The 18,930-nt window shown below is 39.0% G+C and overlaps 2 protein-coding genes across 2 annotated transcripts in view; both read left to right on the top strand.

The window, feature by feature from the left end:
• The window catches only part of LOC108900149 (multidrug and toxin extrusion protein 1), a 38,533-nt gene that overhangs the window by 10,354 nt on the left and 9,249 nt on the right, over window positions 1-18,930 (top strand).
• LOC108885737 (multidrug and toxin extrusion protein 1) lies at window positions 1,910-11,044 on the top strand. The gene is made up of 16 exons (XM_018680158.2): window positions 1,910-2,179; window positions 3,803-3,904; window positions 4,019-4,087; window positions 4,316-4,464; window positions 5,533-5,575; window positions 5,821-5,865; window positions 5,961-6,058; window positions 6,495-6,592; window positions 7,104-7,285; window positions 7,386-7,494; window positions 8,425-8,500; window positions 8,896-8,965; window positions 9,053-9,185; window positions 9,293-9,387; window positions 9,505-9,568; window positions 9,650-11,044. Exons 1-16 carry the CDS (start codon window positions 1,988-1,990, stop codon window positions 9,889-9,891), a joined length of 1,767 nt encoding a protein of 588 aa, XP_018535674.1. The 5' UTR covers window positions 1,910-1,987; the 3' UTR covers window positions 9,892-11,044.

The following is an 18,930-nucleotide window of genomic DNA, read 5'->3' as shown; positions in this document are numbered from 1 at the left end:
GTTTGTTTTTTTTTTCTCCCGAACCGGGAGTCAATCCGGGGACCAGCTGCTTAGGGCACTTTATTTCATCTCAATTATTCTGTTGTTTTATGACATTACTTTGAATTATGTGACTATATTGAATGTGTGACATGTTATACATATAAAGTTACCTTGTCTTGCAGTCAGACATACAGTTAAATATTGTATCACTGTGGAGAACAAGCCATGCCATGTTCCAAAGACAACCTCTTGAGATTTTAAAGATGAAAAATATAATGTTCTCTTGAACAACCAATTGTCAATTCAGCAATGGTTAAGTTGTGGTTATACAGCTTGCAGTTGTGAATGTATCATTTTAGCTAAAAAGAGAGAGGTTTTATAAAAAGCAGGACTTATTGGGAAAAGTCTGGTTTGAGTGATCCTAACAAGCAGGATTAAGGTGTTCCATCAAACCAATTCAGAGCTTAAGTGGTTAATTGAGGCCTGTTATCAGAACAATTCATTTCTTACTGTAACCTAGACCCAAGACAAGCTTCATCAAATCACAATAAAGTTAACAGAGCATCATGACCAGACCAGCAGTCAGCTTAGGTAGAAACTGGCTCTGTATCACTTAACTCTCCTATTGGCTCTGTTTGGCTTAGTGATTTCCTTGTATGTTACAGCCCAGCATGACAGAGATTCTTTTTTGTATAATGACTGTTGAAAATTAACTTATGTGTGTATATGATGAAAAATACTTAAGCCGTTAAAAACTAGAAATTGATTGGTTCCATAAAAATACATAAGAAATTTTGAGTATTGGGTCATTTTGGTACCAGTGATCCACTAATGAAGGTCGTGCTTTTTATTAAAAGACACAATTTTTGTCACCGTGCTTCATGTCTATATAAAGCCAGCACATTTGAAAGTTCTTCAGAGACAAAAATGGCTAAAATAAGGAACCTAACGCAGGAAACAGGCCTGAAGATACAGATTCTCAGCCAGGAAGGGTACAGCTGCTGCCAGATAGCCAGGAAGTGCAGATGCAGTCCTTCAGCAGTTGGATACACTCTGCAGAAATACAGACGAACAAACAACTCGGAAGACAAACCAAGATCTGGGCGTCCAAGGATTTCTTCAGCAAGAAATGACCACATCCTGATCTGCTTGTGCACTGTTCCATCGAGGTCAAAACTGGATGTTTCAACAAGATAATGCCCCTCACCACTCATCCACGGCCAGGAGAACTTGGCTGCAGGAGCACTGTATCCAGGTCTTAGAGTGGCCAGCTCAATCCCCGGACATGATCCCCATTGAAAATCAGTGGTGGATTATCAAAAGGTCCGTTTCAAAGTGTAAACCAAAGAATTTAGAAGAATTAAAAGCAGTAATTCAAGAAGAATGGGACAGGATTACCCCTCAACAGTGTGAAAGGCTCGTGGGGAACATGCCAGCCAGGATTAGAGCTCTACTGCATGCTAATGGCAGGACTACTAAATATTCATTTGATGATGTAATGGTTTATTTATTTTTTGTTCAGTTTTGAACACATTCTCTGTTATTCATTGACTCTGATACAGACACTGTTGAGAACTGACATATTGAAACTGTCAAGAATTTAGTGTTTTTAGTTTTTCTTCCTAAACAATAAACAACAAAATATCATTTGTATTTGTTTGTATCTGTCTAATGCAGCCACACCTTTTGAAACACAAAAAAGATTTTTCCTTGGTGTGCCCGAAAACTTTTTTCCACCACTGTATGTGTTTAATACTAATGACAATTTGTTTACACAACGACTCCATGTAAACTTAACCTGAAAGTATGTACTTGAATGCAACATTAGTTCTGACCAATGGCAGTGACGCCCCAAAAGGACCGTACGAGCTGGTTGGTTTTGAGGACTACGGCACGTGTGTAACCCCTCCTCTGAACTCCTCTGTTAGTTATCAAAAGCAATTTAACACCCTCATGAGGCAAGAGCGGCTGGGCTGCCTGCTTAGAACACTGTACCTGTTAAGTTATGGACGGCTCTGGTAAAACACCAATTAAATACACCGAAGGAGTGAGGGAAAATTTAAAAGCAGGTGAAGCGACTTCTCGTGTTGAGGGTTCCGATAAATATTGGGGCTCATGCCTGAGGAGCGTGCGGGGCTGGATCCCGCCGGAGTACCGACATGAGCTGGTACAACTTTTCAAGCTAGCTGGACCTGTGGTGAGTCTGAGCCTGCATGAGCCTCCAGGTGTACGCTGTGTGTGTTATCCATGTGCAGTATGTACTTCACGTGTACAGAGTTGGCCCCGTGCTAAAGCACAGTGGATTGGAAATGAAACGGTAGCTGGTATCCAGAGCTCACTTTTAACTCAAATGTTGTTTGACAGGGTTCGTCCATATTTATTTTATTTTATTTTTTTGCGCATTGTGTATGTATTAGTTATTAATTGACTGATGAGGGCTGATAAAGGAACAAATAAAGAATGTAGTATATGTAAGTAACTCATGGCCCTCAGGGGACTGAATATTATGTAATAACGCAGGTGCAACCTTAAACTCTCCATCATTTCAGTTTATATTGTTCCTCTACTGCTGCTACAGTATTACTAAACAGATCTGCAATTAATTAAATCACTACACCTAACCTGTAACTGTAGGGCTCCTTTAGGGTCTGGCCCTCAAACTAAAGGTTCAAGTCAGTTAAACCTCTACTGATAATCACTGTCTAAATACTTAGAGACTGTACTAAGTGCTTGTCATCATGCTTTCATTTCATCAGATGTTTTTGCTATAAGTCCATGTTGTTAGTTTGTTTAAGATAATAACTGTGTTGAATCATATGCAGCCATCCACCTCCAATCAATTCTGCATAGGTATTCAGAATCATCAGAGAATCCGAATCAGAGTATTTTATTTATTTCTTGTGGGAAGTTGTTGTGTAGCAGTACTCCAATTCACATATACAAATGAAATATAATAAAGTAATAACAATTTTTTTACAGTGAGTTCAAAGAATAGATAAACTGGCAGTGAAATATGTAAAATATGTTTAAAGAAAATGTACAATATTCCAACTTGAGAACAGATGTGTAACTGGTAGTGGATAAATAAATAAATACAGCCTCAATATATTCAAAAAAAGAATGTATGAATAGTGTTCACCTGCCATGCAGAGGTGAGTTGTTGTACAGTGGCAGGAATGATTTCCTGTAGCGTTCCTTATGACAGCAGAGCTGAATGAGTCTGTTGGAGAATGAGCTCTGCTGTCTCTGTATTGGCTCATGGAGGGGGTGGGATGGGTTGTTCACAATGGAGAGCAGTTTATTCAGTGATCTCTTGTCCCTCACTGACTCAAACATCTTCATGTGTTTATTCTGTTGCCATCCCTGACACTGATGCTGCTCCCCCAGCAGACTACAGCAAAGTAGATGTCACTTGCAGCCACAGACTGGCAGAAGATCTCCAACATTTTGTTGCACACATTGAAGGATCTGAGCTTCCTCAATAAATAGAGTCTGCTCATCTACCTCCTGTACACAGCATCAGTGTTGGTGCTCCAGTCCAGTCTATCATTCAAGCAGACACCCAAATATTTGTAGTCCTCCACATTTCCAACCTCCTCACCCACGATGGTGGGTGATCAGTCTGGTCACAGTCGTAATCCTCCTAAAGTCAACCACCAACTCAACTGTCTGATTTGGTTATTCCTGTGTGTGTGTGTGTGTGTACACTGTTTTTAAAAGATGTCTAAATTGTCTTGTTTATTTTTTACATGAATGTATCTGGTATTTCTGTGAAGTAAAAAAATGAGCAAAGGGTATTGAGTTTGTTTTTGCACTTCAGGTCATTTCCCAGTTGATGGTGTTTATGATCAGTTTCGTCAGCACAGTGTTCTGTGGTCACCTGGGGAAAACTGAACTTGCAGGAGTATCATTATCAATTGCGGTGAGGATACTCGCTCATGTCTGTTTATTCTGGTGTCTCTGCCTGCTAGTACCTGCTTTCATCTGTTAATGTAAATGTTTTTTTCTCTGAATTGTGTTTTATTTTCATATACAGGTGGTTAATGTGACTGGTATTTCCATTGGAACTGGTTTATCGTTAACCTGTGATACCCTCATATCTCAGGTACTGTCCTCACCACAGGTTGCCCTTTCACTTTGTTTGTCTAACCAAGACAAACGTAACAACTACTGCTGGGTTCCCATGTTATCCTGGGGTCCCCTTAAAAACAACTCAACAATGAGCTTTTGTATCAAGTTAGCTTTCTTTGACCAGTCATACCCTTGGTTATTAGTATGATTTGGTGTTTTCCAGTTGTGCTTATTTGAGTATCTATTTACTTGTTTCATGCAGACGTATGGGAGCGGTAACTTGAAGCGTGTGGGTGTGATTCTCCAGAGAGGGGTTCTGATTCTGCTGATGGCCTGTTTCCCCTGCTGGGCTGTCCTCATCAACACTGAGCCTCTCTTACTTGCTGTCAAACAGAGCCCAGAGGTTGCCAGGTCAGTTATTATTTAATCCCCAAAACACATGACTTAACTTATCTCTTTCAGTGACACTGCCAGACATGGTTTTTTGTCTAGACTGACATCTTACACTTTTGGAACTGTAGAAATGGAAGTTAATCTGTAGCAGTTAATTTACTTACACTTACCTTATTTGGCCACTCAGGGGAAGCAGAAATAAACAGTAAATGCGACCCCTTATAAGTTGATATGGCAAACTTGTTAGCAAGCAGTTGCTTCTTAATACATCTAGCAGATACCGAGCAACATTAGATTTCATTTGGAGTTGTTAGGTCTCCACCAGCACCTGTGAGCAAAAAATCTGTCTGTTTAGATGCTGAATACTCTGCAGTGGGCAGGTAGTGTACAGCTGCCTGCTATAATAATGGTGAGAATCAACCAAAACAGTTAAGCTGAGGCCCATAAAATCCAAACAATGATAAATAACAGACAATGTGACTGGCCACACCAAATTTTAATGGCAGTTCCAACTGCTTTGCTAATGAATTAACTAATATTATGCTATGAAATATTCATTTAAAGGAACTAAATGGTTAATTTGTGCACAAAGATTATCAAAGCCCTTTCTCTGCATACCTTGATACCCATCATACTCATGCAGCTTTTAATTACGACAAAAAACATTTGTCTGTTTTCTAATAAGCTTTTGTGCAGAGATGATGGGAACAACTAAGGAACGACATAACTGTCACACATTAGTAACAGTTAGTTGTCATCCAGGGTGTGTTCTGGTTTTTAAGAGATTGAGTAGTTCACAGTTTTGACTTGTAAAGAATGTTTAATTAGATTCATGTATGGATTCTAATCCAGTTATTATCCACAAAGGCAGCATGCCTCTAGGGACAGCAATTCTGGTCAGTTGGTGAGTCCACCACTTTGTACTGTCTTTATTTTTGGGTCGTAATAGCCATGAACTTTGGTAGAAAGTCACTGAAAGATGAATCCTAATGACTCATACATGTCAATTTTATATATAATCATATGTCTCAGTGCCACAATTTCATGTGCAAACATTATTTGCTCCATTTGTCTTTGTGCCTGAAGTCTCTCCCAGCTGTACGTGAAGATCTTCATGCCTGCTCTGCCGGTGAGTTTAGTACATTCTAGACACTAATGTAATATATTACATTGGTTTTGATTATATATTTGCAGAACTATAACATTCCCATGAGCTTTGGCTATACTTTGCGTTTAGTGCTAATTAGCAAATGTTAGCATGTTAACACATCAAACTTGGTGAACATTATATGCTGAACACCATCATGCTAGCATTGTTATTGTGAGAATGTGCTCTCATGGTCAGATTTTCTCTTTTATGTTTTCTCTCTGCAGGCAGCTTTTATGTACCAGCTGCAAGGGCGGTATCTTCAAAATCAGGTAACACTTTCTTTCACATTCTCATATTTTCTTAACACAAAGTTTATTCAGTCATTAAAATGAATACTGAACCAAGGTTTTGCTGTGGTATACAGGGAATTATATGGCCTCAGGTTATAACTGGAGCAATTGCAAATGTCCTTAATGCAATCATCAACTACATCTTCCTCTTTCGTCTGGATTTGGGGGTTGCGTAAGTTTTCCTACAACATTTCTATGTTTGAGCTTAATAACTATTAGTGTACTGTAACACTCAGTCCTGTCAGCATAGTGAGACTTTTTTGTCTCTGCCTATAATGACTTAATGACTGTTGATCTTTAACTGTGCTCAGCCAATCGGTCTGTCATAGCCTGATATCAGCCTGAGTAGTCCAATGCATTACAACAGCAATATAGATGATATGCTGGACTTGGTTACAGTAGGTTTCCAGTAATCTTTTAACTGTGATAGTATATTGTAACATTGTGGAGAACATGAATGACCATCTGAACATGACATAATTAAAACCTGCTGGGCTTTCTTCACCAACAAAATGTGAATATTTGTCAAGAACAAGTACTGTTTACTGTTTCTTCATGTCTTCTTTTCTCTCTGAAATTGAATGTTTTTTGGGGTTTTTTTCTTAAAGAGGATCTGCAGCAGCCAATGCTATCTCTCAGTATTTGCTGGCTGTGGTCTTGTATGTTTACATCAGCTGGAGAGGTCTGCATAAGGCCACATGGGGAGGTAAGATGTCCATCTTTGACCACCACATGAAATTGATTAAACTCTTGTTGATTACTATAATTCTGTCTAGTAATTTCATCCTCTTTCATCATTCAAGCGTGTGGTCTTTCACAAGACCACTGTAAACCTTCAAGTGCATAATGTTTGACAAAATTAGTAACACTCTGTAACTGTGTAATGCAGTGTAGAGGAGAGGTTACAGTGGTGACATAGCAGCTCAGAGGTAGGATTTACTTTTAAGTTCCATCATTTGTCAGAAGACTGTTACATAAGACTATCAATAATTTGCTAGTAGCAATAATTATCTGGTCTTTTCTGACTCTGAAGTAAAAGTTTGCTCTTTTAAACTTTAAGCCCATTTTATAATTTCTAAAACACACCTGCAGTATTTGCAGTGTCTTACATCAGTATATGACCATGTTACCTCTAACTTGAAATAAAAAATGGAAACATAAACTAAAAGGTATTGTGTTCCACACGGTTGCCTAACGTCTGGACCCCTAACCCACAGGTTGGTCACTTGACTGTCTGCAGGAGTGGGGACCCTTCGTCCAGTTGGCCATTCCCAGTATGCTCATGCTTTGTCTGGAGTGGTGGATGTTTGAGGTGGGAGGATTCCTGGCAGGTGTTATTAGTGAGACTGAGCTGGGAGCTCAGTCGATAACATATGAGCTGGCTGTTGTAGCTTACATGGTAAGTATAAATGCAGATTCTCTGCTTGTGCACTGGCCATTACTCCAATGAAATTATAGTTAAGCAAAAGCTTTAATACACTTGTCGTTTTTGCCTGTAGTTCCCACTGGGATTCTCTGCTGCTGCCAGTGTACGGGTTGGGAATGCTCTTGGTGCAGGAAACATAGAGCAGGCCAAATTATCATGCAAAGTCCCTGTCATCTGTGCATGTAAGGACCAATATATACAGTACATGTTGCCTGCATTTACATGAACAGAACATTGTGCTCTGGCTAACAGGAGCCTCAGTAGCAGTTGTTGAGCTTTGTTAGCTTAAGAGACGCAGGGGCTTTGTGATGGACTGAAAAGTAATAGGACGGTGACAAGATTTGAAATAAATGTGTTTCATAAATTATGCCCAATAAAATAAAAAAGTTGACAGAAACATTTATAAATTTACTAATAATTCATTTGGTTTTAATATAGTCTTCAATAGGTTCACTATTGAACACTTTGGTATTCTGTGGTCTTATGGCCATTTGTATTACAAATATATTTGGCAGATAGATCCAGAGTGTCTCATAAACGCAAATAACCCACTAAGACACATTCATGTGAAGCACTTCACACAGAAAATGCAAACGTAATACATGATAACTGATCATCTCACAGTGCATTGTTAATAACGTGTAATTATTTATTTATTTAAAGGGCTCCCAGTATCAGAACAAACACAAAGTAATTATGACTTGTTGACACCTGCTGGAATAAATGTCACCTACAGATGGCAGATCCGTCCCAGAAATAGTCTAGCATGTTCCCAGAACCTTAACAATACATTTTCTTACATTGATTTTTGGTATTGCTTATGGAAACGTGAAATCATCACTGATTATTTTGTAGTTCATTTTACTGTGGACCCATAACAGGAAATCAGAGAATATTTAATCCATAAATCGCATCATTAATAATCACCCTTTATGTTGTTTATATTGCATTTTATATGTATCATTGATGCCAAAATGTCCTGGGTTTGGGTAACCACACTTGTCATCTAATAGTACAGTTGAATACAATTGGAACAGCCATTTAAATATCTCTGGCTTCTTGTCTTCACTTCACTTTTCCCCAATATATTTTGTTTCTTTTTCTTGTTGCAGTCATAATTGCATGTTTTGTTGGAGCTAGTCTCAGCATCGCCAAAGATGTCATTGGATACATTTTCACCACGGAGCAGTGAGTAAAATATTTGACACAATAACCTTTTACTTTCTTGCACTGACAAAATGATTCTGTTATTTTGTCTGTCATTTTTTGCAGTCTGTGTGCCAGTTTCACATTGTTGTACAGACTGTCATATATTAACTAAGATCACCATCTTCATGCTGACTCATATGGGTGATGCCAAAACCACTATTTTTCACAGTAACATCCAGTACCTTTTGCATAATTAGTTCCATTTTAGTTAAACAAACGTAATTAACTTCAGATGGTTACTTAAACACACATTTTTTGTTTTTGTAAAATATAACATTAGCTATGATGGTTGTCTGGAACGAAATCTAATGAAGGCTTTTCATCATATATTATTATCATCATTTGATGTAATGACTCTGTCTGCATGTTTTTAGAGATATTTTACAGAGGGTGGCTGATGTCATGTTTATATTTGGTTTCATGCATCTTGCTGATGCTGTTGCGGTAAGAAAGAATTTCAACAACAATTTCATGCATTTGAAATCTGATATTCACAGAGTGTTTTTGACCAGATCTGTTTGATGTCAACAGGGTGTGGTTGGAGGTGTTCTGAGAGGAGCAGGAAAACAGCTGGTTGGTGCTCTGTGTAACCTGGTAGGATACTACTTCATTGGTTTCCCCATTGGTGTGTCACTGATGTTTGCAGCAAACATGGGGATTGTGGGTAAGAATATATCCATAATGTCCTGCCAGTATAGTGTAGCCTTGTTTCCTGTTTCTGAAGTAACATTCAGGGAAGCCATTAAAACCCTTATTTCATCTCTGTAATAGGACTATGGACAGGACTTACCATTTGTGTGCTAATGCAGTCAATTTTCTTCATCGCATTTCTGTATAAACTGGATTGGAAGAAAGCTGCTCAGGAGGTCTGTACCTACATCCCTTGACCAATCAAAATGCTACTTGTTCATTTTGTTATTTCTCTTGAGCTCTATATGAAGTCAAACATGTTATTAACAACTGTTCTTAATGTCTCTGATCAGGCTCTTGTGAGAGCAGGAGTCCAAATCAAAGAAGAAAAAGAGATGGTCAGGATGGAAAATACAGGTAAACACCAGCACACTAACTGAAATGTCCCTTGTGATGGAGTTAAGTATCAGTGCTAAAGGGTCTCCCTCAAACTTCCAGACCCCAATCACAACCAGGCCCAGGTCAGTACCACTACATCCAGCTGTGAGAGTGCTGAGGAGGATCACACATACCAGGAGGTACATGGTCCAAACCAGGATAAATCCACCACTACTACAGTTGGAGATGTTCTCTCAGTAACACAACTGGTTTTACGGCGAGGATCGGCATTGCTGGTTATGGTCGTCATCCTCGTCGCTGGAATCTTCGCCAGCAACTTCTTCATCAGACTGTTGAAATAAGTCGTCTAATGATGCAAATCTGCCAATCAGACTGATCTGTCAAATCTGTCCAACCTTTGATAGCCAATCAGCTATCAAAAGTTGTCACATTTGATACTATAAAGTTCCACTGAACAGTATTGTTGTGTTAACACTGAATGCCCTTGTAGTAGGAAAGGGTTACTTGTGCTGCTGATCCAACTGAGGATCAACACCTCAGTCTACAGCTTTGGTGCAGCCATCAGCCCTCTCATACTGTAGGTAAGTGGGCAGCCACTCAGTGACAGCAAGCAGATTTAAACAAGGTGACAAGTCGAACAAGTAGGAAGTCAGAGGGACCCAGATATGTTTTAGGAGTTAGCAGACCAAACCAGTACTGAAATGCAAATGATTGAACTTGGGAGTATTGGGACACTCATGTTGTACTGTCTGTTAAATGTATGAGTAACATCAGGCAGGTTTTTGTTATCAAGATAGCCATAACAAAAGCCAATGTAGAACTTAATGCCAGTGCTTTTGTACTGTGATTTTTTTAGAGGTAAAAAAAATGTAAGGAACCTTCGGCCATGCTGTTTGCCTCAGTGTTCAAACATTATGTCTGAATGACCACAACAAGCACTAAGAATAAAGTGCAGACGTTTTTACATATTTCATATAGTGCATGCTAAAGTTAAGTAGCTCAGTTAGAATTCCAAAATGTTTTTAATTGCATAGAAACAATTTTGAGATGTTTACATTTTGTTCCATCAGTTCAAGTGGATATAAATGTAAGTGTATTTTTCAGTTATAATAATAGGAATAAATAGTGACATCAAATGCTCCACAGCGGGACAACTGAGAGACTTCTGTCATCAAACCGTTGTCATTGCAAGACCAAAACACTACTGTGATATTTATTTTAACCTTAGTGGCCTTTGTGGCTACTGTTGCATTGCATATGTAGATGATTGTCTTCCTCTTCCTGAATCAATCCGTGGTATTTAGTATGCACAGGAATTGCATTTAGTGATCTCTAAATGTTTTTATTTCAGCAATACATCCACCACTTAGAAGAAAAAAATAAATGAAGTTGCCAAATAGCAAAGACAGTGATCAAAGTGAAATTCAGCAATACCAAAAAAGTTATGTAAGCAATACACTGACCGAATATAAATAAATAGAATGATTAATATAACTATGTTGTATGTGTATGTATTGTGTGTACACAATAGTAGTTAGTTATACCTCATATTGAAAGTCGTATTTCATCGGACACAACAGGCTGTAAGATGGTTTGGAAGATGCGAGCACTATAATAAAAAGGTGGAGAGGTTTCTTAAATATCCCCCAAAACTCAAGTACCGTTTCTTGGCATGTTGGTCAAGCAGTGTACACCTGAGATACCAATGCCTATGTTGCGCAGGCTACAAAACAAAGTGGAGCCATTGCCCTAATCAAAAGGTATGCTTTCAATCTAACCTTCAAACGTAGTCTCTTTGGAGGCTCTTAAAACCATCCCCATCAGCTATTGTTTTGTCCAGGGCAAGAGATTCCAACCATTACATGTTGTGGTACTCTATAGGCCACCTGGACTTTATTCACAATTTTTAGAGAATTTTGGAGAAGTTAAATCCTAAGATTTACTTTTGTAATTAGAATCTTTTCTGGCATTCATTGATACTTCTGGTTTCACTCACTCACTTTGTGTGTGAATCTGTCTATATATATAGTTAATTTATCACTCCTGGCATAGTCCCCATTAGCTTTAAACTGCAGTGGTTTAACTGTTACTTAAGAAACCACACCTTGATCCAGGTTCTCCATCAGAAATCTTTTGGTATCTTTTCAGTTTGCTCTCAGGCCCTGCTGAAGTGGTAAATAATCTTCTGTTTATTATGGAGTCAGATTCCACCTCTGTGCTTCTCTCAGTCTATCAGTCCAGCTTTTGATACCACTGATTACATGATTACATAATAATTTCAGGTAACAGTAGTTTACTTGGAGCTCAAACAAAAAAAGACAGGAAAGCGGTCAAATCAAATAAGCAGTCTGTAATGCAAATAAACCTAATAAGGGTCAGGGGAAATGAATCCAAAAACCAAACAGCAGTCTAAAGGTCAGGAACAGGCTGGCAGGAACACAGCAATGGAATACTACACAAGCTAGGTGGACCCCAGGACTCTGCTCTCAGTCCTCTGCTTCTCTCCCTCTATAGGGTGAACTCTTGGTCAAATTGTACAGTCATGGAATTTGTTTACTCTGTTATACTGATGATTCTTGGCTGTATCTCCCTGTAAAAGCTAAGACCCTTCTCAAATGATCAAAGTAGAGGTCTGCTTGTCTGCTGTGAACAGCTTGATGTCAAAAAATGTCCTGCTCCTAAATTCTGATAAAATTGAGATGCTGGTCTGACGTTGACACCAGGCAACAACTGTGATTTCACAAAATATGACAGCCAAGAACCTCATGTTCTGTTTGATCCTACCCTCTGTTTTGATCAGTATCATCAAGACTGCCTTTTTTTTTTTTTTTTCTTTTTTCTTTTTTCTTTTTTTTTTTTACAAAAATAATATAGCTAAAATTCAGTCTTCTCTGTCTATGGCAGATGCTGAGACCCTAATTCACACCTTTGTGTCATCCAGACTGGATTATTGTAATGTTTTGTTTTCAGGTCTGCCATGTGCTGGTACTAAAAGTCTTCAAATTATTGACAACTCTGCAGCTAAAATTTAAACTAAGTCCAGTCCACACTAATTTTAGCTTCCATTCACTGGCCCTCTATTCATGACAGAACAGACTTTAAAGTGCTTCAAATGACACACAAAATCACAAATGGGCAGGCCCCTTCATCCCTCCTTAAATATTTCTTCCACCCCATGTTCTTCACTGTCTCAGAACTCATGGCTCCTGTCCATCCCCAGAGTTAAAATGAAATCAGCAGGCTGTGGAGCCTTTTCCTACTGCACTCTTCCTCTTCCCCTGCTGTCATCAGACTGATTCTGATTCTGTTGAGACCTTTAAATCAAAACCTAAAACTCATCTTTATGCCTTAACTTTAAGTTAGTGGCTTATTCTTTGATTATTTCAGGTCTGGTACCTGTTACCAGGCTCAATCATCTTTGACTCAGTGAATCTAGAAAACAGCATATTGCTGTCTTGCTGATGAAATTACGATAGACTTTCTGATGACAACTGCATCTCTCTAACCCTCTGTTTTGTGAATTTCCTCAAGCACAAGTGTCCAGGCTGTGTGCCTCTCTTTCTCTCTCTCTCTCTGTCCCTCTCTCTCTCCTCTGACCCTTGATGTTCACAAGACACTCTTGGATCTTCATCGTCCAGGTGTCCCAGCCTCCTCCTTCCCTCTCTCTACCTCTGGGTGAACGATGTGCTTGTTGTGCCTCTTGTGCAGTATGTTTGTATAGCCTCTTTCCAAGGCTTCTTGACTGGAAGTTGCTTGATGTCCTCCCAGATCATATTCTTCATTAACATTTACAATCTATGACGTTGTCATCATCCTGATTGTCCTTACTGCAAATCTGCTTTCTGTCTGTGTGTTCTGGAAAACCTCAAGGAAGTTTTAATCGAAAGCAACTGGACTTAGTTGTAGGCTAGAAAGTTGCTTTTGTTCTAGACTACAACTTCGGTTAAAACTTCCTTGAGATAACTATGATCTGGATGAATGAGAATATTCACAGGCTTGTTCTGGAAAAGGGATCCCTCCTCTGTTGCCCCTCCAGAGGTTTCTTCCATCTTTCTCATTAAAGGGTCTTTTTGAAGAGTTTGTCCTTGTCCGATTTGAGGGTTTAAGGAGGAGGGAATTGTAATAAGGGAAGATTTGTGATTGGGCTATGTAAATAAAATTTGACTTGATCTGTATTTGACTAAAGTAAAGAAAACTACTATTAAAGGAAACGTTAAGTGAAACACCTGTTCACCAGTGAAACTCATCAAGTTCAGTTTATTCAGGCTGTGAAAACAGTTGTGACTGTGGAGGGCCTTTGCAAAATCTACAAATTAACCCATACTATGTCATCAGGGCTATTTGAACTTGGAGACATTTTTCCAGTAGAAAGCCTGTGTTCCATGTGTAACATGTAAATAAAGAAACCACGTAAACACAGGGTAATACCACAACTCAAGCTCAAGTTCAGAGGACATTTATGTCGATTGTTTAGAAATGAACTACAACTGGGTAAAACCATCAGTGCGCAGCCACCAACTACCTTGTACTTTATATACAGTCTATGATTTCAGCACAACAGTACCATAAATATTGGGTCCGCGTCTTTATAAAGTAAATGATCTCCTCCCACCTCCACCCGATTAAAAGTTTGTCAAATAAAAATTAGTCGATCGTAAAAATAAATGTCGACTATATTTGTTGTGTCGAATTGTCGACTAATCTATTCATGCGCATTCCCCAAAAAACAATGATTTCTGGTTGGTCCTTGTTTGTAAATGACCGTATTCATTGTTAGACAATGGAACGGAGCAGCCACAGTATGTCCTCCCTCTACAGCTTCTCCCCAACTATAACCTTGCTTCCAGAAGAGTAGACTGTGGCGGACCTGCAGATGTCAAAGTAAGACTTTTGTCCTTTTGCCTTAGTCATTGCTCCAGAGAATATGAATAAATTTGTTGAATCGAATTGTTTAGTTGTTTTCAAGTCATTAAGTCACTGCTTATTAGGATGGTGGAAGGAATGCTATTTAGCTAATGCTAGCTACTTGCGAAACAATTATAAAGTAGCCAACGTAAATATGTGTTTCAAACAGTTTGCTAACTTATTTTCATTATAATGGATGTATGGGTCATTTTAATAGTTTATTTACGTCAGAAGCTCAGATAAATAAGTTTGAACCAGAGCTGTTTAAAAGGCATACAGTCCCAATGCGGCTTCGGTAACATGTGGCTCAGCAGTAATGGGCTACTTCGGGAGAAGTTAGCGAGCTACAAGTTGTAAACGTTTGGCCCCGAGTGTTGAAATGCAGTCATATTATGAGATATATACCAGATGCAATCTACATACTGTAGGAAGTTAACTCTACGGCGATAATTGGGTCTTAAAGGGTTTTTAAAATGTATCATTTTACACTGACTTACGTGTATTGTACATTCTCACAACGATCTCTGAAAGTTAGTGTAGAAAGTGTAGTAGAGTCAATTCTGCCTGCTAACGGTGACACATGGTAATGGTTTGATAGCTTTAGCTTTAGTCAGCATGTAGAGCTGCAATTATCAATAATCTTCCTAATTTTTTCATCTGCCTGTTACCTTCTTCCATTAAAAGATTTATTATTTGGTCTATAAACCAAGAAAATAGTGAAAAGGGTTTTTAAAAATCCCAAGAAATGAACAAAGACATATAAACAGTGAATAGCAGAAAATCGTCACACCGGTGAAACTGACACCAGAGAATGTTTGGAGTTTTTTGTCTGATAAATTACTTACATTTGACCAATTAGTTAATTGTCTCAGCTGCAGAGGTATGGTTTAGTGCAGCTGAATTTTTGTGCAGTTCTGCTGGCTGTGCTGCTTACTGTAAGCTATGTCAGTGTGCACTGACTGCAAGTCAGTGCAAGCCTTTTTAACCAGTTTTATGTGGTGAGTGGTAAGTGTGTTTTGGTATTTCACCCACTGCCCTCATTTACTGTCCTAGTTTCAAGTGTTGCAGCTACTGCATTTCTACTGCAAGCGCGCTGACACACTGTGTCCCTGTCCCTTTGTCTCTGTTAGTATTAAACCTCACTAATACAAATGTTTCCCCAATGTTATCTGTATGACCTTTGAATGTTTACATGAAGTGTTGTGGCAGCAGAATCAGGCGTACTTAAAATGGTGTGGACAAAGAGATACTTGGAGATACTCTGAAATTAATTATCACTATCATGGTTTTGTGTGCATTGCCTTTTCTTTGCCAAACTTGGCAGGTTAAGTTGGTCAACATCAACAATATCGCTACCTGTGGTGCTTCTAAAACATGATTATCAGGTTCCCAACTCTGTTGGTGACCTTTGTTCGTACACACTCTTGGTCGAAATACAGTATCAGTATTTGTTATCCATTCAGCTGATCTGTCTGTCAGTGTGCTCCATAGTGGCTGACCACCATGGCACTGGAATATCCCTGGTGTGGTTGCGGTGGTGGTGTTCTACATCCTTATTTTGGGGACAGGGGTGTGGGCCGCCCGAAAGTCCAGGCAGGCTGAGAGGAAGAGCCACGGAGACAGGACCGAAGTGGTGCTCCTTGGAGACAGGAATATCAGCTTGCTGGTTGGGGTTTTCACCATGACTGGTAAGTTGTTCAGTGGGACTCAGCTCAGCTGATAGAAGGTAATCATAATGGGTCATCATAATTTATTTTGTCATATATTATTTTTTCACGATGTAGTTATTTATCTTGTTATTTCTAGATAAATAAAGTTGCCTTCTTATGACAACAGATTAATTTTCTCTTTATTTAACCTTTATTGATAAAGACATTTAAAACAGACATTGGACAGTGTGCAATGTACAGGCTCTGCAAAAGCAGGTAGAGAATAGCTGATGACAGTGTTGTTGAAGACATTTAAGTTTTGAGTTTTAGTTGACATTACAGCAAAGACAGTTTTTCCTAGATCAGTTTTATTATCTTGTTAACCTGTGAAAATATTATTCTCTCTAGACAACAAAAGAAGCAAAGTAAATTATAGGATAATAATAATAGTATAATTGTCTCATTATCGAATGTCATCTCATGTCAGCATGCTCAGATTTGTGATCTTGGCTCATGTAGCAGCTGATTTGAGCTGATAATTTTAGTCTGGAATTACTAAAATTATTACATGGGGACGTCCTCCCCAGGAAAGTATACTCTGATGAAAGCATTTTATTTGTGTATGTGTGTGATTTTCTGCAGCTACGTGGGTCGGAGGTGGTTTTATCCTGGGTATAGCTGAGGCAGTGTACACTCCTAAAATGGGTTTGATATGGGCCTCTTATGCCTATACAGTACTCTGTGTCTTTCATAATAGGTAAGACATATAGTTCACTATAAGAGACAGGAGGCTGTGTTGATCTATATATCAGACATAAATGCATTGTTTCTGTATGACTCATTTGATCTAAATGATGTTTTCTAAATGTTATTCATTTTATGTCCCTTACAGCAAACTAAATCAGCTACACTAAAATGCACAGCACTGAACACACAGGAACATTGTTTTCATTTTGGTGAACTTGATATACTTAACATTGTCAAGTTGCAGTACAATTAAAATGTCAAACACAAATTAATAGTTGATATCTCATCCACTGCACAAGGTGGTCTCTCTTTGCCAAGCCAATGAGGGACAAGAAGTATATCACCATGATGGACCCATTTCAGATTAAGTATGGCAGAGTACTGGAGTGGCGCTCTAGTACTGCCCTCTGTGCTGGTGGATGTGCTATGGGTGTCCTGCACTCTGCTTGGCTTAGGTAAAACACATCAACCTACCAAGTAAAAAACACACATTTTCAGTCAGTGATTTAGCATTTAAATTTGCCTATCTGTGTTTGTGGGTCTGTCTCACAGGAGCAACTATGAGTGTGATACTGGACTTGCCCTATGTTTATTCTGCTTGGATCTCGTCAGCTGTGGCCATCGTCTACACTTTGTTAGGAGGCCTTTATTCTGTGGCTTACACTGATGTCATCCCAGCTCTCTCTAGCTTTCTTCAGTTTGGTGAGTAACAGCATCTTATACAGAATCACGTTCATTTTGAAGACATACTGTACAGTAGTTACAGCTGTGTACAGTATATTAACATTGAATATGAAGCGTCCACCACCTGACATTTTAATTTCAATTACCAGGGGTAAAAATCCTTGTATTTTTCTCACAAGGTTAGGGTTCCAGAGAGTTAAGCCACTAACAGTTGTTTAACCCCCCTGAAATAAACTTGTTTCTTTGTTTATTGTACTTTAGTGACTGTCAGTCTAAAGAAGTTAACAAAATAAAATTGACACAGGGCTCCTTAAAGTTACTGGGAGCAAACATTGCAAATGACAAAAACACTTACCCCAATCCAGGAAAGTCTCCAAGACCTATGGAGCATACCATGTAACTGCAAAGACCCTGGTTTGATTCCAGCTAGGAACTTTTGTTGTGCGTTCATAGCTCTTGCTTTCACCCCATGTTTCCTGTCTGTTTCTACTGTAAAAGGCAAAATGCAAAAAATTTTAATCTTTTAAGAAATTGTACCATGATACAGTTAATCCTGAACAGCAGTTAGCAGTATGGGAGACACACTCACAAGCACATAGACCCTGTCAACGGAAAAAGTAAAGTAAAAGAAGGAGGAAATCATGAATGTTCCTAGGTCATATTTCAGTTTACCATCTGACAAAATTTCCAACTTGTTGTGCTATGGTCTTCACTCTGATGATTTCAATATCTGTTTGCAGTGGCTGTGTGTTCCCTTCCTTCTGCTCAGCCCTACATCTGCAAACATTGCCCACACTGCTTTCAACCACACATTTCAAGAACCCTGGATCGGCACTCTGGAGCAGGACAAAGTTTGGAAGTGGATTGATGACTTTCTAATGCTGGTAAGCTGAATTTTCATCATCAGTAGCATACCTTTTGACGTACACGACTTGAACCTTTAGGCAAGTATATGTCCACCCCCCCACCCCCCCACTGCTCGTCTTAGCCCCTCTGCATGGGAAAAGATGGACAGATGTCAACCCCCAACATTAGACCATCAGAACAGAATATAAGCATTTTCTTTAATGCACGCATCCTGGCAACAGTGGCTCTGCTGCTGATGACAGGAAGCTAGTTCTGGCCAGAGCACTAGAAGCTCAAGTTTGTTAATTTTTTATTGATAAATTGCCCAATTTGGTGTACCGGAGGACAGCCCCACCCATTTAGAAATACCCACTGTACTTACTGATTTTGTCCCCAGTTTGTGCCAGCATTCAGTGACTTTATCCTCTATTAATACATCATTGTAGAAGCTTAACATCAGATTTTCTCTGTGAGGAAAAACTGTGCTTTCTAACTGTAGAGTCTATTCTCTCTTAGTCAGGAGAATCATCAAGCAATGCCTTGTATTAT

Source organism: Lates calcarifer, linkage group LG5 (genome assembly GCF_001640805.2).
Source record: "Lates calcarifer isolate ASB-BC8 linkage group LG5, TLL_Latcal_v3, whole genome shotgun sequence".
Taxonomy (NCBI): domain Eukaryota; kingdom Metazoa; phylum Chordata; class Actinopteri; family Centropomidae; genus Lates; species Lates calcarifer.
This window is presented reverse-complemented; position numbering and strand designations above follow the sequence as displayed.

Excerpts from the sequence above, each read along its gene's own strand:
- LOC108885737 (XM_018680158.2), top strand. The coding sequence starts at position 1,988 with ATGGACGGCTCTGGTAAAACACCAATTAAATACACCGAAGGAGTGAGG. Across the intron at positions 6,593-7,103 it reads GCATAAGGCCACATGGGGAG|GTTGGTCACTTGACTGTCTG; the intron begins GTAAGATGTCCA and ends CCTAACCCACAG. Across the intron at positions 9,186-9,292 it reads AGCAAACATGGGGATTGTGG|GACTATGGACAGGACTTACC; the intron begins GTAAGAATATAT and ends TCTCTGTAATAG.